This window comes from Acanthopagrus latus, chromosome 13, assembly GCF_904848185.1.
Source record: "Acanthopagrus latus isolate v.2019 chromosome 13, fAcaLat1.1, whole genome shotgun sequence".
NCBI lineage: Eukaryota > Metazoa > Chordata > Actinopteri > Spariformes > Sparidae > Acanthopagrus > Acanthopagrus latus.
In genome coordinates, this window is record NC_051051.1 from 16,354,831 (window position 1) to 16,379,748 (window position 24,918).

General features: G+C 41.6%; 1 protein-coding gene across 4 annotated transcripts in view; it reads left to right on the forward strand.

The window, feature by feature from the left end:
- The window catches only part of robo3 (roundabout, axon guidance receptor, homolog 3 (Drosophila)), an 87,048-nt gene that overhangs the window by 42,579 nt on the left and 19,551 nt on the right, over positions 1–24,918 (forward strand). For 2 of the 4 annotated variants that reach the window (XM_037120350.1, XM_037120351.1), the window contains exons 7-11: positions 743–754; positions 9,060–9,184; positions 12,355–12,526; positions 17,078–17,283; positions 24,431–24,512. In XM_037120350.1, coding sequence (XP_036976245.1) covers positions 743–754; positions 9,060–9,184; positions 12,355–12,526; positions 17,078–17,283; positions 24,431–24,512 — 597 coding nt within the window. The remainder of the gene's footprint in view (positions 1–742; positions 755–9,059; positions 9,185–12,354; positions 12,527–17,077; positions 17,284–24,430; positions 24,513–24,918) is intronic. The other 2 variants (XM_037120352.1, XM_037120353.1) reach the window with 1 other exon arrangement.

Sequence of the window (24,918 nt, forward strand, 5' to 3'; positions counted from 1 at the left end):
GAACGATTCACAATCGAGTAAGTTTTCTCTACAAAAACATGTTGAATGTTATCATCGACATCCATAAAGAAATAATGCCCATAAGAAGTCAGAAGAAGTTGTGAATAAATAGACAGACAATGTGGATTATATCTCCCCATATTATGCCATTGGTGACATGCTGTTAACTGAAACTATAAGAGAGAGAAAGTGAAAAATGGATTTTAAGTTCCTTTCAAGCCTCATCTCGTCATCCCTCTGGAGAGAGAGATCAAAAAGTGTTGAAATTGCATTGGAATAAAGTCAGTCCCTTGAAGAGAGGCACTCGGATGAGAAATCTGTCATCTGTGATGATAAAAGAGAATATTTAGAGTTTAACTCTGTAACAGCTGATTCTGTGAGTGTGCCCTCCAGTCTGTACCGACACTTATGACATGTGTCAGCACACGTATGCTCTCATACTAAACGCACATGCACACAGTAACAAACAGACAGAGTATGTGTTGGTGCAAGACAAATTACGCAACACAAATTATATTAGCGCTTTTGCAAAAATTTCCAGCGGAATGTCTTCATTTTTCATTCCCAGTTCCCAGTAATTTTGAATAGGCCTGAGTGGCTGCGCTGCTCCCACGTTAAAATCCGTTTTGTTCAAGTGTTTCCATCCAGTATCACTGTCCATCTTGAGCTCATCATCTCATTCTCATTCATCGTTCTTTTTTTTCTTTACTTTTTCACCCATTTCTGCATCCCTCCATCACAGTCGGCCCATCCAGTAAGTATTCCATTTCATCCCATCTTTGCATGTGTGTGTGTGTGTGTGTGTGTGTGTGTGTGTGTGTGTGTGTGTGTGTGTGTGTGTGTGTGTGTGTGTGTGTGTGTGTGTGTGTGTGTGTGTGTGTGTGTGTGTGATGTGAGAGAGAGGGAGAGAGAGAGAGTCTAGCCCCAATAACACTGGTGCGTTCTGGCAAATTAGGAATAGGGGATAGTCAGTTAGCATTAAAGTACCTCTGGAAACTGCTTGGAGGTTTATTTATTTATTTTTTTTGATATTCCACAGCTGCACTCGAGTCATGCTTTAGCTCTTCTGGTGAAGCTTCCATTACTACAAAGATAAAGCTCCATTAATGCAAGGGATCTTTAATTTAGTACAAAACGTTCTTGAATGCCTAAAATATACAGTGAAAAGGAACTTCAGCGGATTAAGCCCCAAATATCACACACACTAGAAAATAGATTCCAGGAGTATAACAGTGCTGCAGTAATTTACTGATTATTCAACTATTGTCATGTACAGTGTTGTCTTCAGCAGACACGCCCTTGCACCAAGCTGCATGGTCATGATATCATTTTTGTAGTATATTTTGTGTTATTATTTGATCAAATGGGACGCTGTCTTTGTGTGCTGTGACGCTGAAAAATACCAACGCCACAAAAGTAGACCTTTCATCATGGAAGGGAAAGTATCTTTTCTTCACTACTACCGCTATGTATTGCAATTTGAACTTTTTTATTGGCGTTCCTGGAAGACAAACATGTAATTGAGGAAAGGAGTAGCAGTGTTTCACCGGTGTCTGAGGGATCAGCTGTCAGGCGGCTTCTCCTTACAATGTCACAACGACCAAAATGATAGGGAGTGTAAATGATGAGTTTCAGGAACAGTTTAGCGAACTCAACAAGGAGGGGTTTTAACTGGGGTGTGTGTGTGTGTGTGTGTGTGTGTGTGTGTGTGTGTGTGTGTGTGTGTGTGTGTGTGTGTGTGTGTGTGTGTGTGTGTGTTTAAAGAAAGTGTTGTGTCCGTGTGTTTTGACTCTTTAACCATACATTTCTATCCCTGAAAGGGCCTTGATGCTTTAAAGGTTGACATCATTATAAGACTTCATCTTGTTCTTGCCTCTCAGTCACTCCACATATGCGTAGGCAGGGGCAATAGAAAGAGATGAAATAACCCTTTTAGTCGGTGACACACATTTGCAGAGGACAATGGATTAATGTCCATTAGTTAAACAGTCCCCTGTAGCGGAGGTTTGGGCAGATATAAACAAAGGGTGTGAGAAAGTCTATCCCACGTTCATCCACACTACATGGAATCAGCTTATGTTTTACCATTTTCGTGTTCAGGATCTTTTTATATGTAGTCCTCTGCTGGTATCAAGGATATGGCATTTTAAGACTCTGCATTACTGAACTATGAAATAAGCATGCTCAAGCAATAGAATATCTTTTTGCAGACAAGGGGAAGGGCAATCTGGAACAAATGGGATAGGTTGTTGGGTTAAAAATGTAACATTTAAGCTGTAGAAATAACACAAGACACGGTATAAAAGGAGAAAGTGGAAATATTTTTTTTTTCATCTGACCTTTCCTTTCAGGATTACAAATTCTACATCAGTTATAAACCCTTCCACATTGCAGAAAAAACCCACTTACATCTGTCTTTTGTCTTTAATGTGAACATGGACAATCAGCATTCACTTCAGGGTCAAATGACTCAGAAAAACACTATTCCATCAGTTTCTGTTCAGTCGGCACTAAGTTGGCGCTAAGGTTGGAAGGGAAGGCAAAGAAAAAGATATCAAAAAGTAATCCACGGCTTTAACGGTGACCTTGTTCATGTGACAGTTCCAAAAACTTGTCTTTTCTGGATGCCTCTTTGCCTCCAAGTTGCTTCTCAGAGTTAGTTAGCAAGAAAGACAAAAAATAAACCTAAAGCTTTATTTGCTCGGTATTACACTGGGATTACTTTCTAACTTCCAAGTTCCAAGCATGGCAAAAATCAAGTAAACAGGTCTTGTGCATATGTGTATTCTGACAACACTAGTCTGTCTCAAGCATGACTCGGGTCAGTCCTGTCTGTAAATGGGCGGCCAGCCTTGAGGAATAAAGAAGCAGAGATTGGGAAGGCAGAAAAGTAGACAAAGGAAAAACAACCGCACCTGACCGTCCTCACGAATTTTATGCGTTTAAATTTCCATGTCATTTATTCTATAGAGGCGGCTGACTTCTTTGTCATGCCTGAGGGTGTGTAGACATTATAAAGGCAAAGAATTACCGCACTACCTCTGTAACTTATACTCAGGCCAGTTGAAGCTGTTCCGGCCCTCCAATACCGATATTGATGTTGGATAAATAGGCAGGAGTTGTGGGCACAAAGGTCCAGCTCCAAATTAGATAAAAGCATAGATGAATTACGGTCCCGCTTTAATACATTATGCCTGGGAAATAACCACCTCAATCATCAGGATGTAAACAGCGTCAGAAAGAGTGTGTGTGTGTGTGTGTGTGTGTGTTTGAGAAAGAGAGTTTGTTGTATAAAACGATGAAGCTGAAGACTCGTGCAGCAGCAGCAAAAGCCTGAGAGTGTGTTTACTCAAGCGTACTTGTGTGAAACACGCTGTCTGCATCAGCGTGGGACTGTGACAGCTGCCTGTCACATCGAGGCCCCCTGAGGACCTCCTGCTGGGAATGTGTGTGTGTGTGTGTGTGTGTGTGTGTGTGTGTGTGTGTATTTGCGTTCCCCTGTCTGTGATAGCGCCAGTATGTCGGTGCAAATTGCACTTGTGTGCGGATGGGGAGGTGGGGGAGGAAAGTTCTTTGGTTGTAAGCACTTTGTCTGCTTTTTGCTATGTGATTGAGCAACACTGTTTTCATACAACAGCGATGGAACAAATCGCGGTCTCATCTGCCTCGGCGGGAGCGCCGTGCCGGGTGAGCAGCCAAGCCGGTTCAGACTTTTGTCGGCTTCACTTTGTTTAATGAAGATCTTCCGTCGTTGATGTTCTTTCACAAAATCCAACAAAAAGCTGGGATCAGCAACTCTATCGGCAAACACGAATGTCAACAGTGGACGATTCCAACCCTTGCCTTCAATTACAGTCTGAGATTTGTCTGACTTAGTGGATGTAGACCGTGGGTATAAGCCTGCCTTTGGCCAACTGTTTCAGCTCCTTTGCTTATCTGCGTTTTAGCCTTTTCAAAACCCCTCTCTATTCAGGAAACAGTTACCCTAACCTGGTCTGTGATGGTACAAACCAAAACAAGCAAGCAGTTGTAGATGCCAGGACTCCTCACATGCAAAAACAAATCCTTCCCAGCACTATCGCTGCGTCCTGGGCTTTGTGCCACCCAAGACTATTGTGATGGGCTTCAGGAAATTCAAAGAGGCCAGTTCTCTCCCCAGCCAGACGGTTCTCCCGCCCGGACATAGTACTGTGGAGATTGTAGTAGTAGATAGAGGTGGTCAGGCCCTGTGAGATGACTTCCATATCAACGTTTTTGTTAAGTATGGTAGGGTAGGGAAGATCATGCTGATGGCAATTGTGTTATGGTTAAGGTTAGGCAACTAAAACTGGAAGCCACCATCTCTCTCCCATATCTTGGATGTAATTCACACTTAAAAGTCAAACCTCCACCACCTGACTGCCATATTTTCACTCTCTGCCTCTGTACACAAAGCAATCATCGCTACGTACGCCTTATCATAATTTAACCTTTCACCCGCTGTTCTGACCTGACCCTTAAAGGCTTAACTTTAAATGGCCAGTTTAAAAAGGAAGGTCTTGCCATGTGTCTTCGCAGGATTTTAAGAGAACATTTGGTCATTGTCACACAGAAACACATTAAAAACGTTCAAACAGATCAGGCACTTAACACTGAGTCCAGACTCCCCTCCTTCAGTCTGACAGTTCTTATCGCAAAAGCTGTGGAAATGTAACTTGCAGCCCTTGTCTATTTTTGCCTCCCTCTTGGCATGTTATGTGCTCACCAGCTCTGGCAATATCAAGCATATAAAAGCAGTCTTCAAGCTCCTTTGAATTCCTATCTCAAGTGTTTTATTCTTTATTTAGACATTCCCCAATTTACCTTCCTGACATTGCCTCCTGCAGTTATCTGTTTATGTGCCATCATCTTCACAGACGCGGTTATATATTTCATAAAATTGGAAAATGAAGATGCCATGGTGTTTGATAAGCAGACAGAGTTTCTGTCTTTATAAAGGGTACTTTAAACCACAAAAGCTGTCATACCTAAAAGCCAGCGTCCCAGAATACTAAATTACTGTACAAGCGACGTGCTGTGCAAATAGGTTCCATGACATGCGGGCTTTGTTTGCCTTTTTTTTTTTTTGTCATGTATATTTCAGCTGCTCTGTTACAATCCATCTTCCGGTTTCCATCCCATGCGAGGATGCTAATGTTTCTCCCTGCCCTAAATCTAAAGCTCAGTGTCGCGCCGAGTGCACCCATTATTGCTAATTATTTATTGCAGCCTCAGGCAATGTGCCGGCTTGCCTCCTCAAATCAAACATTGTTATTCTCCAGACAGGGCTGTGTAGCGCGCCAAAAACGGCATTTTAATAGCCTGAATATTCCTAGCTGTCACTGAATTTGGGTCAGAGTCAGGGCGCCGTGTCAGACGCAGGGGGAAATTTTTCAGGTGTTGACAAGTTTTTGTCAAATTAGAATGTTGTCCTGATATGGTGCTCAAAACAACTGTTTGTGCATATGCCTGGAGTTGCGTTACATAAGAAGTGTGTATTACACTGCATTTCTTTAATATTTCAGTCCTTGCATCAGACTTGACAGGAAGCCAGTCCTTGCGGAAGCAGGGAAGTGAAAGCAGGGGTTCAGTGCCACCGGCCCATAATCCTCTGTGGTTCACATCCAAAACATTGGGAACACGTTTTGGGCTTTGACCTTTAGCGTTGGTGGGGGGCGCTGCATGTTTGTTCCCAGGACATGACCCTGCCTACCTCAACCAAAGTCCCCTTAGCTGTGATTTATCCCGTGGCTGACACCTCCTGCTGTGTGAAGGGGCTCATGGTGGAAGCAGTCTTTAGTACAGCAAAGGGCAGGGTAGTTCCCCTAGGTGGGGAATAAATTGTGTATGCAAGGACATGAAATTAAGCCTGCACACTCATCTGAGGTGAGCGATTACAAGTCACAAAGTGGGAGGTGAGAAATTAGGCAGTCAGTGATTCTAAAGCCAAACCATACACCAACATTTCATGTCAGAGAAAATTTCAGTCCTTCACACTCATCTGCTTAAAACGCTGGCCTGTTTTTCTTATTCAACACTTCTCATTTAAGCCCTCAATCTTCAGGTTCTGTTTTGAATTTTACCTTGTGAGGATGCCATGCTTATGCTCTAGGTTTAGACACAAAAAAAAACACTTGGTAAGTGTTAGGAAAAGATCATGTTTTGGCTTAACATGCCTGCTTTGGTGGCCACAGAGATAGTTGGAGACGTCTCAAATATAGTTTTTGTGTTGCCACAAACAGCTGGAATTTATTCCAAGGTCTCTTTAAAAATGTCCAAATATCCAGTGGTTTAACACTTAAAAATGTTAAAACCCAGTCTTAAACTGTAGACACTGGCTTGGCAGTCTTTTTGCCTGCATCTCCACCACCATCCCCTCTACCTCCAGATATGACAGTCAGGTCATTAACATGTAAACTGCCAACATTTTATCCTTGGGATTGTGCTTTACAGCCATTTATTTATTTTTATTTTATTTATTTATTTTAGGCATGTTTAAATCAACGTTGGCATATATACTTAATGACATTGCATATTATATGGAAGAAACCCTCAGACCCTCAACAATATATGTTAAGGTGCATTATGACTTTCCGTTGTTCTGATAGTTTGTTGACTTCACCCAGGTTTTCTTTCTTTGGACAAATTAAAACAACAAAGTAAGTGTGGATGGAAAGTTGCCGTGTCTTTTGTCACTTTCGCTGAGACTGTCTTTATTTTTTTCTTCTTCTATTTGTCTTTCTACTCTTCAGCAATGTTCTCCACCTCCCTCCCTTTCTTTCTTTTTGGTTTCTCTCCAATGCTAATTGAGACAGAGAATGAAAGAGAAGCAAGAGATCAGGTGGGAAGAAGAGAAATCAATTAAGACTGGTGGAGGGCATCATTATGCATTCACACCCCCCTCTGCGCAGGAAGGCCTGTCACTTGCTACAGAATCAATAGAAATCAAAAAGTGTGTGTGTGTGTGTGTGTGTGTTTGTGTGTGTGTGTGTGTGTGTGTGTGAGAGAGAGAGAAGACACAATCACAGACTTTCTCTCCTGCCCTCCATCTTTGTTCAAAGGCATCTGATTAGCCTGGTGCCAAGGATCAGAAAGGTGACCCACAAACCTGAATTTAGGCTCCTGTGGGTTCTAAGCCAGCCTTTTTGATAGACTCGCCATCCAAACATAAGAGATTGATTGTCATGGCCTATAGCTTAACCAATAAGCTGTAGCAGCCTTCATCAATCAAAGCCGAACAAATCAAGGTTACAGAGGACCTATTTATTTTTTGTCTGGCTTCTTCTTAGAACTAGTCTGGAAGTCAGCAACATTGTTTTTTTACTTGAAATGTCCCATATTAAGGTCATTTTCTGGGTCAGAAAATTTTGACATGCTTTAATGTTCAAAGAACACCCTCTGTCTGATCACTCTGGTGTAGTGCCTGTCTCGTTAAAGCCCCCTCCCAAAAAGTCTAGTCTTCTCCGATTGGTCTGTCGTCATGGGCTGGAGCAGGAAGCACCCACCAGGTTTCTTCATTAGCTCTGCTGGTGCTTATTCAGACGCGTTCATGCTGGGGCCGTCGCTGAGGGTGGCGGATGTTTAGTTCTGACATCACAACCTTAAGTCCTGGCAGCTTATTTAAAGGCACGTTTTTTGAATATGAGCTTTGTGAATTTCTCCATGGACTGAGCAGTTTTGAAACTGCCACAGTATTTATTTAGCACCTAGACCTTCTTTATGAGGAAATCTCACTTTCTACAATGTGGGATCTTTAATGAAAGTTACAAGAAATGTGTACCCCTTGCACTAATACTGATGCTAGTTGCACCCAGTACTCTGCTCTGCTCTGCTGATTGGCTTGTGTTTGACCAATCAGTGACATTCAGCCGTACAAAAATCTTGCCCCAATAGTTCTTGAACCATTGGAAAGATCTTCCTCTTTTTTGGCACTTGGATTTACCCAAGATGACCTGAGTTCCTTGGTTCCTTTTGGTCAAAATGCATGAAAAAGGAAACACTGCATAGTCTAATAGACTAATAGTCTAATATCATAGTAAAGGAAAAGCTCAATCATTTATTATTTCTTTGTTGCCATTGTCATTTTAGTTCTGAAGCTTGTTTTTGACAATATGTTTTTAACCAAGCATTCCACAGCCCTCTGTGTGCAAGTGTGTGGAGAGCGCTGCCTCAGTATTTGTTTTTGCTAAAACTATGTGATACTTAAGGGATTCTGTTCAGTCTCAGAGTAGCCCCAAGATATCAGTGAATTGAAATGTTTTGCATATGAACACAAGTAATGAATTTCATTGTCTGGTTTCACTGTTTTCCCCGTCTTGCGTTGTCTGTAACCTCCTCCGATTTAGACACAAAGTCTGCTTTATGTTGGAAATGTTTAACAAAGAGTAATCGGTTAGTGACCTCGACTGAATATCAGGACATAATGGATGCTGTTCATAGTTAACAGAGGGTTGAAAGCAAATGGCAGCTTGCAAGGGTAGAGTAACAGCAGGGTGATTTATCAGGATTTATCAGCTGCCACAAGGCGGCTGACCTGCCTTCTGCACAATGAACTACGTCTATTGACAAAGTTAATTAAAAAATGTTAATTCGCTGTGCTTGGTAGAGAAGTTCCCTTGACTTTGTTGCATCTGCATCAAGAAACCTTCATGCTATGTGTTAAAGTTTGTTCCACTTTAGTCTTCGCTGGAGGCAGTGAGACAGACACATGTGATGATCGAAAAAGAAGAAGTGATTGCGTGTCTCTGGCTGTGTGTGTGTGTGTGTGTGTGTGTGTGTGTGTGTGTGTGTGTGTGTGTGTGTTTGTGAGTGAGAGAGAGAGATAAAGAGACAGGGAGCACCTGAGTGAGAGAGTTGTCAGGTATGAGCTGCTGTCATCACTGGTGGTCTGTCACGGCTTAATGCTCTCAATGCCACTGCCGGCACATTCACACATGTATTAAGCCCACTCAGCACACACTGACCGCACAGAGAACGCCATACACAGATTGTTATTTCTGTCGTGCCCTGAAAACCATATCTCTCTATCCACTGTGTTGCAGTGCCCCCTCAGATTGTAGTTCGGCCGCGGGACCAGATCACAGCTCCAGGTCGCACCATAACCTTCCTCTGTGGCACCAAAGGAAACCCTCCACCCGCCGTCTTTTGGCAAAAACAAGGCAGCCAGGTATGAAACTTCCCTGTGACATGTATTAAAGCCAGCTGTGAGATCCCTTCTGTTTTTATAGAGGATGACACCGTTCTTCTCTCTGAGGCATCCATCAGGGTTTCACGGTCAATTTGTGGCTGACAGTAGGTGTGTTGGAGAATGGTGTTTGAGTGGCAGGGAGAGCTCGTGGTTAACTGGGCTCCCACTGGTGATACAAGTTTATGCACTGTCACATATATAGAAGTAAGAATAGTGAAGCTAAATTCTAAAAATACAAATGGAACATGCTATACAAAACATTTTAGTGGTGGTTGTCAGTTGTTATCTATGCTTTCTGCTATGTGTTTTTCAATGGTGCAGATGAGGTAATGTAGGGGTTTTAACACACTGTCACCTATCTACATGGTGCAAGAAGAAGGAAGTTGCCCTGAAAGAATCAAAGCACCAGCAACACTCTAGCACAGAACAACTTTTTGTTAAAAAAAAAAAAAAAAAAAAAAAAGTGTCAGCCTGTGGCCTTCATCAGGGTGTGGACCAAATATGATATCAGCTACGGCCAACAGTAACCTCACTGCCAGCCCACTGCAAGTAATTTTATTACTCTACAAACCAAATGACAATCTTGGTATGAGACTCAATAATCAAGTGTCTTTGCCTGGGATGTTACGTTTAGTTGCTTTAAATAGTATGATAAGAACATTCTGTATTTTTTTTAACAGTTTCCCTCATAAATAGAGTCATGTCAACTGTTGGGGAGATGTTGCTTTTTCAGTGTTTCAGTGCCTCCGGAAACTTTTCTCAAAATTACCGGGGGAGCTATTATTGTAGTTTGAAGTAAACAAAACTCATGTGTCACCATCAGCAGCACAACATGAAAGAAGACCAGCTCGCTCAAGCTAAAGAAGAAAATGTAAACCCAGCTCAACCTTAGCTACGATGTAATGCAACATAAATAAAAAAAAACACAATTACTGTAGGTGTTAAACCTCATTTTCTGTTTCCTAAACCAAATTAGAATTTCTTTCCTTTGTCGGATTGGGGGCTTGCCTGACAGTTTCATATTTTACAAATTGGACCTCTAGAGTAACGCATCATTGTGAAGTCAGTGTTGATCGCACATCGTGCTGCCCATGGAATTATGACGCTACGCATAATGATCGGTTCCCTATAAACTCTGCTTCCACTGTGTGATTCTGTTTTCCACCAGGTATGAAATCTCCTGGGAAAACGAAGGCTGACTGGTGATCCAATTAGGCTAGCAGCCAAGCACCAGTTCTGTCTACTATCACATCTCCATTACAGACTAAATGAAAGAATGAACGTGTGTTTTTATTACAATGTCGATAGTTGCTAGTCAGAGGAAAACAGAAAGCCATCCAGTTGTCTTTGTGAAAGCGGCACGGGCAATACGACCATACTCACCCATTTTTGCATTTTAAAACACTGACATATTCCCATATTCATCAACATCAAGAAAGCACCCTAAGGTAACTTCTTTTTCATGTTTTTTTTATGCTAGTTGCAAGCAGTTTCTTCACATGCCACTCTGATACTGGGCTTAAAAGATAGACTGTGTCTCCTCTCACTGTCATGTTCTTAACTGTTATCCTTTGTTTTACCACTTTGTGTTCTAGTTTTGTGCCAGGGTGACTCACACACACACTCATACACACCTCATTTTCCCATCATCCAAACAGAGTGTAATTCACCAAAGTGTGAGTCTGCACAGACCTGCGTGTCTTCAACAGTGTCAGGTGGATGTGGGTTTTGTGCATGCATAAGTATGTGTGTGAGGAAGGCGAGCTTATGATAAGCAATGCAGCCGGTTGGAATGCACTGAAAGGCCTGATGGGAGTGCGTGGGTGCCTCCAGCATGGCTCCCAGGTACAGATTAGAGGGGGAAGAGTGAGATTGGAGGAGGCCTGGAGAATGTGTGTGGGAGAGGGAGAACAAGAGTGGAGGAGAGAGATAAAGAGGAGAAAGCATGGAGGAAGGGGAGGAGGAGAGGAAATATGTGGGAAGCATGTTGTGAATAGTGGCTCACTTTCAGAGTTATGGTCAGGAAATGTACAGTTATTTTATACTGACAGAGAAGATTAGAGATAGAAGTCGTGGGGGGAAAAAAAGATACTTTTGTTATCATTGTATTGCATGAGAAATCCAGTAAGATATTTGCATAAGCCTGTTTGTAAATTGCTTTCAGGCTACAGATGAACGGTCATGCTTGTGAAAGGGTCAAATATCAGGGGTAACAGCTGGCATCCAACAGGTGGATTTTAATTGTGCAGATTTGTGTTTGGACTAACCTGTTGAAGTGCCCCTGAGCAAAGCCCCGAAACTATTTCTCCTGACTCGCTGAATAAAAGCAACAGCCGAGGGCGTGCATGATGAAGATGTGGTGAAAGAGATTGGTCACAGGCACCGTTTGAAGATACTGAAATCACATTTAACTTGCAATAATTTGTCGCATCTTTGCAGTCTTTAAACGGTAAACTACTGTTTGCAAATGTTCATCCTCTCTGCTGCTGTTACTCCATTGTTTTTTTTATTTTTTATTTCACGTTTTTCTGTGCCTGCATTTCATTTGTTTAATGTTGTTTCTCGGTTCAAGGACACACACACACACACACACACAGTCATCTGCACAAAAAGGGGAACCCAGTTCTGTCATTTGAACAACAGATCTTAGTTTGTCTTATCTGTCCATTGTCTCACTGCGCGTTCTTTCCATCGTCATTCAAATAGTGTTATTTAAGCAACCACACTCCATGTCTTCAGCATTGTTGTTTTCAAGTGACCAAAAGTATCTTGTCTTTGTCTAATTGAAAATGTCAACGAGCCTTATCTTAAGAATATCGAAGAGAGCTACATTTATCAGTGAGCACTGTGTATGGCTGCAGAATTCTGATTCAAGTTGAACAACTTATGTCTGGTACTGACATAACTTCCTTTTTGTTGGAGCTTGAGGGTTTCGGAACATGTTTGATCAATCTCAGCCTTTTGAGTAAAAGCACAACAATATTAACATGGTTAAATTAGTAATGAATTGTTGACTCTCAGATTGATTGTAATTACATACTGAATCAAGGAATGTATAACAAGGTATGGAATGAGTGAATGATTATGAAGAAGCTAAACAAAAAGACTAATCGTCGTGATGTTTTTCTTTCTTTCTTTCTTTCTCTCAGATCTTGCTGTTTCCCATCCAGGAGCCATCGCAGGCGGGTCGATTCTCCGTGTCGCTGAGCGGAGAGCTGACCATCACGGACGTCCAAGTAGAAGACTCTGGCTTTTACATCTGCCAGGCCATCAGCGTAGCCGGCAGCATCCTGACTAAAGCCCTGCTGGAGGTGGAAAGTGGTGAGTGTAAACACACAAACAGGCAAACAAGGATGAGTGAGCGCAGTAACCTGTGACTGGAGGAGCAATAAACAGCGATCACATTAAAAATACAGGGATTGTTTGCTGCAATATTTATAGAGAGTAAAAAACTACTTAGAGGAATACTTAATATTTCCTCTCTGTGGTTCATACATAGTGTTGTGCGTACTTGCCTTTTGGCTCCCACTTTGAAAATTCTCACATCTTGTATATCTGCCTTTATTGGATGCTGAGTTTGGTCCAGATATAGAACTTCATTTAACCAGGAGAGGATTGAGATCAAGAATCTCCTCACCTCCATTAATCACGGGAGTTAGATCGCAGGGTATTTTGTGCTTATTGCTAGTGCTAGTGTTTATTCGCCCCAAACAGCCAGGTTACTTAACTGTTCATTAGCCGTAAGATAGCGATCCTAAGGTGTGTGTGTGTGTGCATGTGTGACTTCAGTTTAGCCTCTCCACGAACGCCGCTCTCACCAGATACAGTCTCCTCTCCTGTTTTTCCCACCCCCTCAGGTGTTCATGTTACATTTAACCTGGACTGTGTTTTTTAAGGCGAAGCCCCATTCATTCCTATGAAGGATACTCAGTGGCACATGAAGCTAAAATGTCTCAGCTTCCCTAGAGATAAAATTACCTAGATCTTCAGCATTGTGGAATGTTGGCTTCAAAGCCTTCACAGTATCTCCAAATCTTGTTTAGGGTTAAAGTTCAGAATGAGACAGTTGCGTACGTAGAGTTACGTTAGCGCCATGCTCCATTGCTGTTAGATTAATTCTTGTGAGGAATGAACAAAAACATGTCCAACTACGCTGACACTCCAGGTGCCGCTGCCACTGTAGCCAGTAGCGGTATTGCATTATCCCATTATAAAAGAGACGTAAAGCTGTTGACATCAAGAACCGTAATCCAGGTAAATGCTTGACTCTTTCTACTATGAATTTGTGATGGAGGTTTTATTTTGATAAAAAAATCAGCTGTGAAAAGTGATTTAAAAACCTGTGACATCATCACAACGTGCTTGTAGGCGGGGCCAGCAGGGGAAACAGTGATAACACTCACCTGGAGAGACAGTATGTTACAACATATATGAGGAACAGTTATTACGCGTATGCTAGTATGGCTTGCACAGGCGTGAAAACATAAACCAAAGACACCAACATTAGACAGTTTCTCCCGCCGCAACTCTGTGAGGTCATAGGTATTCATAAGGTAATGATTTTACCTCTCTCCTCCCTAACTGCCAAAGTGAGGCATCTTCAAACTACATTCAAGTGCAACGACCTCTGTTTGGCAGATTATTTTCATTTTGTTGTACTGAACTAAATGACATATTGCCATGCTAACTGTAGGCATTAGAATGAGAGAAACATTGTGTTTAATCAACTTTAATCAGTTGAAAAATATCCTCAGCATTTGCGACTCTTTTCCCCCTGTTAGCTGGATGAAGTGAAAACAACCCACAGTCAAGATGCCTTTTAAGTTGTCCTCTTCAGTGGATAGGTAAAAATATCAAAGTAAAAACAAATACTCCTAATCCAATCAACAACAACAATTTCTTTACTAATCTTGAGACGCAACATTTTCAGCTTCATATTTCATCATTTCTCACAATCTGCTGATTTAACCTCCCCCCGGCATAAAAATTAGAAAACTCTTCAAATCAATCTCAAATTAAAATATTCTTCCTCCAAATGAACTAACAGCAGGAGCCCTTATCAGATGTAATCAAAAGAGACAACTGGTGATAGTTCTATGCAAATAACCCTGGTGCAGCATATGCTCCCCTCCCTGCATCCCTCCCATTCAGGGAGTAAACAAGAATTCCGCTCAGCTCTAACAACACTAACTCCTTTGTTGACTTTTCCCATTTTCAGTTAGCTTCAGTTAGCTGAGAATATCATCATTTAATAGGGTAGAATTCCAATGCAAGTGAGCCCCGCGTCTGTAGGCAAATGTCAGACGGCGGATGGTGTGTGGAGTGGTGGGGGAGGGCTTTGTGAGCGCCAGTTGCCCTTGCACAGAGGGAAAAAAAAGGGCAGAAAACTGGGGCCTCAAACAGTCCTCAGCTCCTGTCCACAACCATGTATGAAAGTGCTGCAATATTTGGACTTGTCTAAACTGTGCATAACTCTGCTAGCTGGCGACGCCCATGCCACGGTGTTTACATTCAAGATTGAATTTACAGACATACAGACATGGAGTGTGACCATATATGTCCCTGAGTTTCTTGGCGATGGCTGTCTGTGGCTCCGACAAGTTCAGTAAAGTTGTGGACGCACAAAGGTCAAGTTAAAGAATGCTTACTCTTTAGGACTTTTATTAGTGAATGTGGTTTTTAAGCAGGAGCCTCAAATAGAGATATACATATGTGTGTATAAGGTAATAATTTTTTAGATTCCCACAAGCTGATAAAAGATGTCATTAAAACCATCTCATAGTTTAATTTCCCAAAGTTGAGTGCAAATTCACCCTCAATGTTAGCATAATGTATCTGGTACCAAAACGTGTAACAATTTGTACCTGTGTTTGTATCCTTTTTTAAAAATAATTATTATTATAATTGTTTAAATGGTTCATGTTCAAGTGATTGATTGAATAATGTTGAGGTTATTAATAGATTATTGAGTACATGTGAAAAGCAAAAGAGAATTAGATATTTATTTATTATTGTATAAAACTGTGGGGTATACTGTATAGGCTAGGACCACATGCATGTAGTGAAAAAGGAAAGTCTCTCAATTATTCACCAAGACTTCATTCCCAAATCATGTGTGGTTACACAGAGGTTTAGTGTGTGTTTAAAAGACACCTTCAGATATGATAAATATTAAATACTGTATGCTTTGTGGTACAACTCAGTATCCTGTCAAGTGGTCCATCACTCTGGCAGCAGGTTACTGTATCAACACCTTCCCTGCCAGAGAAAAATCTATGTCATTGATTTGCATGTTGAACTGGGGCAGGACCAGAGAGAAGTGGACTTGGTAGCCCCTGGGACTGGATGCTCTTTCATAGTGACATTTTTACATTTCACGTGGCAGGACAGCCAGTGCTTTGACAGGCAAACATGGAAATTTGTAACCCGAAGAGCAGACGGTGACTTGTGTCTTTCTCTGTGAATGTGGCTTCCAGGATGATGATCACAAACTGGAAAATTAAATAACATCAAAAAAACACATCAAACGTATAATAGTTTGGTCAAATGATTTAATATGTATCGAATTTGAATTTGTGCCACCAGTGTACGAATGTGTGTGTGAGTGGATGAACGTCGACGTGTGCTGTAAAGTGCGTTGAGTGGTTGTTAAGACTAGAAAGGCGCTATGTAAGCACAGTCCATTTACCATGTATATTTGACCTAGGGTTGATTTAGCAGAAAAGTTAAAAGCATAAAGTTAGTCAGCTAACTAGCTAGCCAGCCGACCCTGTTCACAAAAAGTGATCTGTCTGATAGCTCCCCATAGTTTTAAATGTATAAGCAGCCAGTTTGTCTGGCTAATGTCAAGAGAGGGGATATTTTTACACCTATTTTACTGCTGAACGGAAATAAAACTGTTCACTGTCTGAGTTGAAGTTTCTCCTCTCAAGGAGAGAAACGGTGGGCCAGCTAGGTGGTTTGAAGGCTGGTTGGATCAACGACCCACAAGTGGCCCTAACGACTCTGAAACTCAGAGCTCACACATGTCTTTAACGACACTGCAAGGACACTCCCACACAGAGTGTAAAAGCCTGCAACTGCCCTCCAGGTGGTTAGAACTGAAGAAGAAGAGAGGTGAAACGTCTTCAAGAAACCGAAACAAGTCCAGTTGCCTATAATACAGCACTCAGAATTCCTCCCCTTAACTGAATTAAAACTATTATTTTACACACTTCATTCAAACTCAGCATGAATTAAATAAAACTCAGCAACACGGTCTCAGAGCAGCTGTAAATCATCTCCGTACTGTATGCCCTGTCTTAAATACTGGCAACCTTCAGTCTCGGAGGCTGTGTTCAGTCCCAGTCTGGTGTCCGGTGGGAGACGATGAGCTTGGTTGCCCAGGGTGACTCTCCCTGTCATCCGAGGTTGTGGGGTGGGCTGACTCCCATCAGCTAATTGGGCCACTTAGCTTCGTGGCCAACTGAGCCACTTGGTAATGGCAGCTAATCGCTACAGCCAAAGATAGCTACAGTAAAAATTATAGTGAGCAGCAGTTACAGTAGAGGTTCTGCTCCAAATTCTGGCTTCATTACTTCTGTATATACTACCATGAAGTTGACTGTGGGAGTAATTGATTATTTACTATCAGTTAGTTACTGTTAGTTTGATACTGATTTTTTTTTTTTTAATTTGTTGTCTTGCCGTGTACTGCTGTGTCAAAAAGTGTGTTTTGGGTGCCTTTTGACAGCTGAAATCAGCTGTGATCAAAATGTAATTCTCTGCATACTGAAGCTCTACAGAGAATTTCATTTTGATCACGGCTGATTTTTGTCAGACCATACATTTTAAGTTAAAAAAGTAATCTGTATTGGTTCTCTGTTCCTATAGCGCCTTCGGACCGCGTCCCGCCCATCATCCGACAGGGACCAGCCAATCACACATTAGCTCCTGGTTCCACCACTCAGTTACACTGCCACATCATGGGAAACCCCATCCCCAGCATCCAGTGGGAAAAAGACGGCCAGAGGATCCTGGGAAATGACGGTCGAATCAGCTTGATGGAAAACGGCACCTTCCAAATCACCAACCTGCAGGTATTTGAATAACAGGCCTAAAGAAAAACAAAATAACTTGCGAAGACAGTTTGGTTCATTCTGCCATGATAAAAACACAGAACGATAAACTTTACATTTCCGCCTGTGTGGGTTTGCATTTAAATGAACAGCTTCTCTCTGATGACCTTCAACTTATTTATAACTGTTTCTCATTCCAGCGCCCCACACCTTCCTGTGAACTCGTTAAAATGCATTCACGATCCGCATGTATCACTATTTGCACATCAAACACGATGAAGTTCACGCAAGATAAACAAATTCCACGTGATAAAAGACCAGTTTTAATTACAGGGAAAGTACGAAGCACTTTAACAGAGGACATTTTTATGGTTGACTCAAATGATGAGTTTTTATGAGAGGAGGAGAGGTGGGGAATGTGGAAAAAACCGCATCTGTGAGTCGTGATCACCATGATAATGAGCGTTCGAGGCCATTAGCAGTCGTTAGCACCGTCTTACTCCATGCTAATGAAATCCTTTCTGCCCAGAAATCCCTCCTGGGTATGAAGCAGCACCTGAGGTCACCGCAGCCTCTGCGAGACTCGAGGAGACTCACACATTAATTGATTGTGGGTTCTCAATGATTAACGATCGCTGGGACTTGTAATTAAATCCTCAATACATCACTTGCGAGTGAGGACTGGATGAATGAGAGAGAGAGAGAGAGAGGAGCAGGAGGCTGAGAGAGAGGAGAGGATGGAAGGAGGAAGAGTTGGGAGTCTGAAACCTGAGGTACATTTTATGCAGCATTTATGTCATGTGGGAATAAAAAAAGGGAGTGACTTGACAGTTCAGAGCAGCAGCTTGGAAGTGCGTGTGTTTTGGAACCCATTTTAAGCTGTCATACACCATGTAGAAATTCTCTGTAGACTTTGGTTCCGTTTGATCAGATTCTGCGCAGAGAGCAGACATGCCCTCAGTGACAGTGGTGTATTTGATTCTATTGTTTTGCAGGAAGCGAATCAACAAATTGTATTTATGGCTTTGGACGTCAGGGAGGAGATCACAGAATTACTTGTAGGGATCATTTATTTCATTTGAGATGTTGTGATGAACTCTTCCGTTTCTTGCTTGTCATTGATGTCAGAAATTGGACACTGAAATGTAGAATCAAGGCCCACAATTCCACTCAAACACTGCAGCTGTATTGCAGTTTCAGATAAACACCCCGGACTCTCCATTTACTTGCATAAGCTGCAATGATGATAAGGAACAGGACAGAGTCTTCAGTCAGGCTGACGGCTCTGTGAGGCTTCACAGCGGTGCCTTGAGCTAAATGCTCATATGCTAACATGCTCACAGTGACAGTGCAGACGTGCTGGTGTTTAGCAGGTGTAATGTTTAGCATGTTCAACATCATGTTTCAGCATGGTAGCATATTAACAAATGTCTGTTGCTTGCTTGCTTATTAGCGCTAAACCAGTAAAGCTCAAGTCGGGAATGTCATTAGTTCACCAGCTATAAACCAAATTCAAAGTTGACCAGTTACCACTACAAAGATGGCTTTGCATTAAAACTGCTTTTGTTTTTGTACAATTTTTCAGTTAAGGAATCACCAAAGTGATAACAGTTCATGTAAAGATGAGCACAAATGTTTCTAGTGTCATGTAAATTCAGCTAATAGCAGTCAAGACATTTCACAGCAAACTTATGTCCACATTTTGGTGGTGCCAGATGAAAAGAAAGATCATCACAGTCATCACAATACACCATTTGGGTGTCATGAATGTCTTCTGGAAATTTGATGGCAAACCATCTAATAGTTGTCACTATATTTCTGTCTGGACCAAGTGGTGGATCAACCAACAGTCCTTAGAGGCATGCCATTAAAATGGTTACAAATATGTTTGTATATTTGTTTTAAAAGATGATTCTGGATTGTGACAACTTGGTAAAATACTTTTGTAGTTTTGGCCAATGTTTCTGTCAGTTATCATAATACTGAACACACCGAGATCATTGCTGAGACCTTGGAATGTGGAGACAAGGTTTAACAGAAGTTCTTGTGGATCAAGAATCTGATTTAATCAATCAGATTGGTTTGCAAACTTATGGAAAACAAAAAATGAAGATGAACAGTAAAAGACTACTCCAACTTTCTGTTGGAAGCATCCATCATGCTTTACAGATTTACATTCTCCTTCAACTTTTGCCCAGCTGGCCTAACCCTAACCCTAACCCTCAAACTGGAAAAGGTCTTAGATGTACAGATATATCGCTGCCATAATGAAATACATGTGGATACTGCTGAAAAAGTAGATTTAATTTAGACACATATTTGTCAGATATTAGTTAGATTATCTGATCTAATGTTATAAGTGTCAGTCTGATCATTGTCCTGAATGACAGAAAGTAGTTGCTGTAAAAGCCTTTTATTTTCTGTTATCAATTTAAAAATCTCTACAAGTGCATTTATGCAAGCCCCCCTATGAATTGACTCCAAAAGAGATTGGTAAACACATTAACCGCAAAACATTGAGAACAATCTTTCTTTTTCATGACAGGAAAAAAAAATGAAATCAGCATTCATAAAACCCATTTAACCCTGAAATAATCAGTATAAATAAGTCGATTTCATCTGGGCCCCTGGAGGGGGACAGATGGTCTGTTTGTTCCTCGTAGCCTGGCAATGAGGAGATGCCATTACCCTGGGATCCCTGCCAGAAACACACACTATCGCTGTCCCCCACTGGTGCCAAGACGTCCTGGACAGACGGGAAGTGTGTGTGTGGTGCTGGTGTCTGGGGGGGTTAAAGAGAGGTCTGTGCTGCCATTCTGCTAAACAGTTGATGTGGGCTTGGGGTAAGGGGTTTGCGGGGGTATGATAGGTAGATGGAAAAAAAAAACAAAAAAAACAAGAGAGAGTGATGGTTTGGAAACAGAAGAACCCAAACAAAGCCCAGAGAGTGAGAAGGGAGCTACATGCACAAAAGAAAACAGATTGCTGCGAGTTAATCAGGTTAAAGCAGGAAATCGAGTTAATGCGCTGACTTTAAATCCCAGCGTACACGTGTTATAGTCAGTAATCACATTTCATGTCTGCACTCTCCCAAAAAAGTGTGCATGCTATTGTGCAGATGGCTTGTACCCATGCTTACTGGGTAGGGGGCGGACAAACAATAGGTAGAACACACCAACGTTCACATCACTCTGTTTGACTGGCAGACGATTTCTGGGAGGTGCAGTGCAGAGATATCCCAAATGTCAAAGTTTTAATCAAACTATTATAAATAACTAAATGTTCTCAGACTCCCTCTTTAAGTTTGGAGCTCCTCTATCCTGCCTCCCGCCCTCCCGTTCCCTTCTTTTTCTTTTGCCTCATCCATTTTTCAGCAATCTGTTTCGCGCAGCGCCCAGAGCTGCCGGCCTTGATTAATAGTCAGGTGCCTTGGCTGTTTACCCCACCCGCCCCACAAGCCGATTCCCCATCCACTGATCAAACACCACCATCTGGGGGCCCGTTCTCACCCCCTCAGACAGACACACCATCAGCCTGCCCACAGGTCAACTCAAGGTCAGGGCCTATTGAAAGAGAGGAGGGGCAGAGAGGGGCGTTGTATGGGATGGAGAGTCACCTGTCCCGTGTCCTGCAGGACGCTCTGACAAGCCACTTAGGCTTGAGTAATTCCTCTGTTAGCGTTACTGATGAGCCGGCCCAGATGCAGGAGAAGAGGAAGGCCGAGTGCGTACACACACGCCTCTCAGCGAGGCATTAGTCATGATAGGCTCTGCCGTGCACATCCTCTGCATAATGGATAAGGTTTTCAATGGGAATAATGTGGGCTGTGTTCGCTGAATAAGTGAATAAGGAGAGGCTGATTGTGTTTGCGGTGAATTGGGTCTGCATGTAAATTGATGAACTACAGAAGACTGAAACATCTTGTGGCAAAACAGATTAGAAACTAATTAAGATTCCCGGTAACACTCCCACACTCACCTGTACAAATGCACACACACAGTGTGAGAGTGCAACAGGACTGAGAGCCAGCAGCCCTCACAGGTGCAGCTAACATTAAAATACAGACCCTTTGTCCTCACTCTGTACTATAATTGGAACCGTGCTATTGGTGCTCTTACTGTAATTGATGTGGTTTTACACAAACTCTAGGGAGTACGTACTGTAAACAGACTAAGTCCAAATTAGACTAATTACCCACCAGAACACATTGAGCGTCCTCAAAACCTCAGCAAATTGTCGAATGCATTCCACATAGAAATTTTTGCAAAGCCATCAAAACCTGCCCTGTTCAAGTCTCTCGCTGTCCTTTTTTCTTCTTTTCTGGCTGCATTACTGGCATACTGCTACCTGTTACGATGAATTAATAAAGCAGTATGCACTGAAGTTGTTGTAACCACTGTAGCTGCTGTTCTGACTGCTAGTCACAGCCATAGACCTGCCGGCTGTTTTTAAATGTCTTCTACTCAAGACAAGTGCTCTTCAGTTAAAGACACAAAGCAGGTAGCTCAGTTGCAATAGAGATCTAAATCACAGCTGTGCTGGGCTAATGTGCCAAGCCAATCTGAGTCTAGCCAAGCTAACATATTTGGAAACGCTCTGTCCAGCTGCATCTCTGTCACTGCCCTGTCTGACAGTCGGTCCAGCCTTCCTGTTCAGCACCATAACTTACTGCACTGGTGTCTTGATTAAAAATTCAACAGTATCATGAAACTCATTTGGTTTGAGTCTGACCCTTTTTATTTTTTTTCATTTTATTACAGTAACTTAATTATTTTGCTCAGTTCATTTATAAAAGACAGCCATGTTAAAATGTAATACTGGTTTGAATTGACGTTTAGATATTTTAGATTTTTTTCTTAATTTTAAATTAGTTTTAAAGTTTGGTGCAACAGTATTTGAAGTTATTCCAGTTTGTGCAGTACGGTAAAGTAAATAGAAAGCACTTACAGGTATTCTTAACACAGCTACATTCACACTCAGTTTCTCACTGTAACTAAGTAAAAACACAATCTGCTTCCTGTTTAAACTGGATTGTGAATGCCCAGTGTACATGAATGGTCATGTGATATGCACTGTTTGCTGTTGTCAGGGAGTTTAGTGATACATAGGAATGCACAATATATTGTTCAAGCATCGATATTGCAGTGTGCGAATGCGAAATAGTGCAATGCAATGTCAAGTTAGGCAAGTTAGGCAAATTTACTCTGTGTTTTTGCAGCATTCAAGCTGAACATTAAGAATGAAGTACTTGATAAATATTAACAATGTTTGGCCACTTAGTTATCTCTTTTCCACTTAGGGGTTGGAACAATAGTGATGTCTGCCTACTATGACAAAATGTGCAAAGCTGCTGTTGAGCTACACAAGTTGTGTGATGAAAATATTGCAATATAAATCACAAGATCACTCTGGTGGTGTATATTATGTTCAGGTATTGGTGAGATGATACGATTTAGTTTAACAGATGAGTGTTAGAGCTTATCATGCAGTCATTTTATCATCAGCTGTGAACATAAGGAATATGGTGTTCACTTCAAAAGTAATCTACCAGGAATGAGTGTTGGCATAGATCTCATTGGCTGATAAAGTCTTGACACTGACACGTTGAGCCAAGTTGAGCCGCTCAACACTTCGCCTGCGCCCGTTCATCTGACTGAGGGGGATACGATTCTTCGCACAGCGCCGCTGTCTTTCTGAACGGCCTTTGAAAGTGAAAATGAAACAGAGGAAAAACACAGAAAAAACAAAGACAGAATCAACGAAGACAAAAAGAACGACATGAGGCGATGGAGCACAAGCAACAGAAACATGTTCAGAGGCGAGTTGTTGCTACCTCAGTGTCACGTTGCCAGATTCCCCAGTGTAGAGACCCCCAACATCTCCCTCCGTTGTAAGCAATTTCACAGCCCGTCTAGCTTTTGGCTTGCCTCCCCAAAAAATGTAATAGCCAGCATTCACATGTGCGCACACACAGGCACATTTATCACACACCTCTTAATTACATCTGCTCATAGCCTGTCCAGAATGCTAAGTAGCTGTTGAGTATAAAGACTGGCTCCTCAGAAATTTCTCCACCGCTAGCTGGTCATTAAAATTCTGTCCTTTGATCCTTCCTTTAACTCTCCTCTTCTGCCGTGTAGCAATCAGATGAGGAACATAAAAGCCACCAGCTTGACTTTAACTGTGACTTCAAATGGGTCCGCTGAGAATATTTCATTTATGACTAAAACTGAAATAACTGCAATTGACAGAATGTCCAGAGTAGAAGCAGTTAATTAGAGCAGATGTTAAATTTAGCTATACCTAATGAAAATGCAAATACTCTTATGAATTCAGAGATAATTGATGTCCAAGAGAATTAGTCTTTGTTTATTAAGAATAAAGCTGAACACATTCAAATAAACATACTTATCATTAGCAGGCTGTATTTTACTTACAAATTTTGGATAAATCTGATTAAATTTGAATATAATGATCAAGATACTAATGTATAAGGGGAAGATGTATCAAAATTCACGATGTCACCTCACATCCAAATCATGCAAATGACATCCGTTCACATTACCATGAGGCCCCATGTGCTTCTAAAGTTCGCCTGTCTGAGGACTAAAATTTTCATCTTGATGTTATTATATCTGCCCATGCATCAGTGGATCTGTCTGTGTTGTCAGCAGTACGTGCTTAGGATCCATATTACATCCTTATATGATGTCATGTTTGATTTTTGTGCCTGCAGAGGTGAGACGTGTCTTCCATGACCTCGACATTGATGCTATTACAAAGCAAAAAAAAAAAAAAAAAAGACAGAAAGACGAAAGGTGACGGCTGTTAACAGAGTAATAGATGCGCTTTTTAAACATATTCGGGCTGTTTTACACTGATACTAAAAAGTCACTTTGATGTGAAAGTGGAAAGAGTCTTTTGGTCGGCTTTGTGTGAAAAACAGCTCTCTGTTCTACCAGCTCTTCATCCACGCCAACTTCCCTCTGCTCAGTATTCTGAGTACAAACATTCTGGTTTGAGAGATATGACATTTACTCTCAATCACTGGTAATGGGTACATTAACATAGTATCAGGGCCTCTCTCACACACACACACATACACATACACAACACAGACACACAGACACATGCACTGAACTAATGATACACTTTTTGCTGTTGCCAGGAAACGGACTCCGGAGTTTACACCTGCCTGGCTTCCAGCTCCAGCGGAGAGACCAGTTGGAGTGGAGTGCTCACAGTCAAAGGTACATTTTCTCTGCGTGATTTAAATACATGCACGTAATGTGACAGGAGTGGCAACTTATAACAACACAGAATTTATAATTAAAAAACCCCATTTCATCCTGCTTGAAATACTGTATTGATTAATTATTTAAGTATTAATTAATGTATTAATTAAGTATTAATTTTGGTCACTTAGGAAAAGTGGCTGTGTAACACTTTGAATGTCTTAATTAACAGTAATCACTTTAAAAAAAAAAAAGTGTGACAGCAGATAAGCAAATGTGCATGCTGAGAAGTAATTCTTAATGTGGGATCAGTCTGTAAAAAGTAGAATTTAATTGCTTATGAATCAAATAGCAGAGTCTAATTAAGATACTGAATAACTTTCTGGACCTGAGGTCTTCAATGGACAAGCTGCTAATGTAA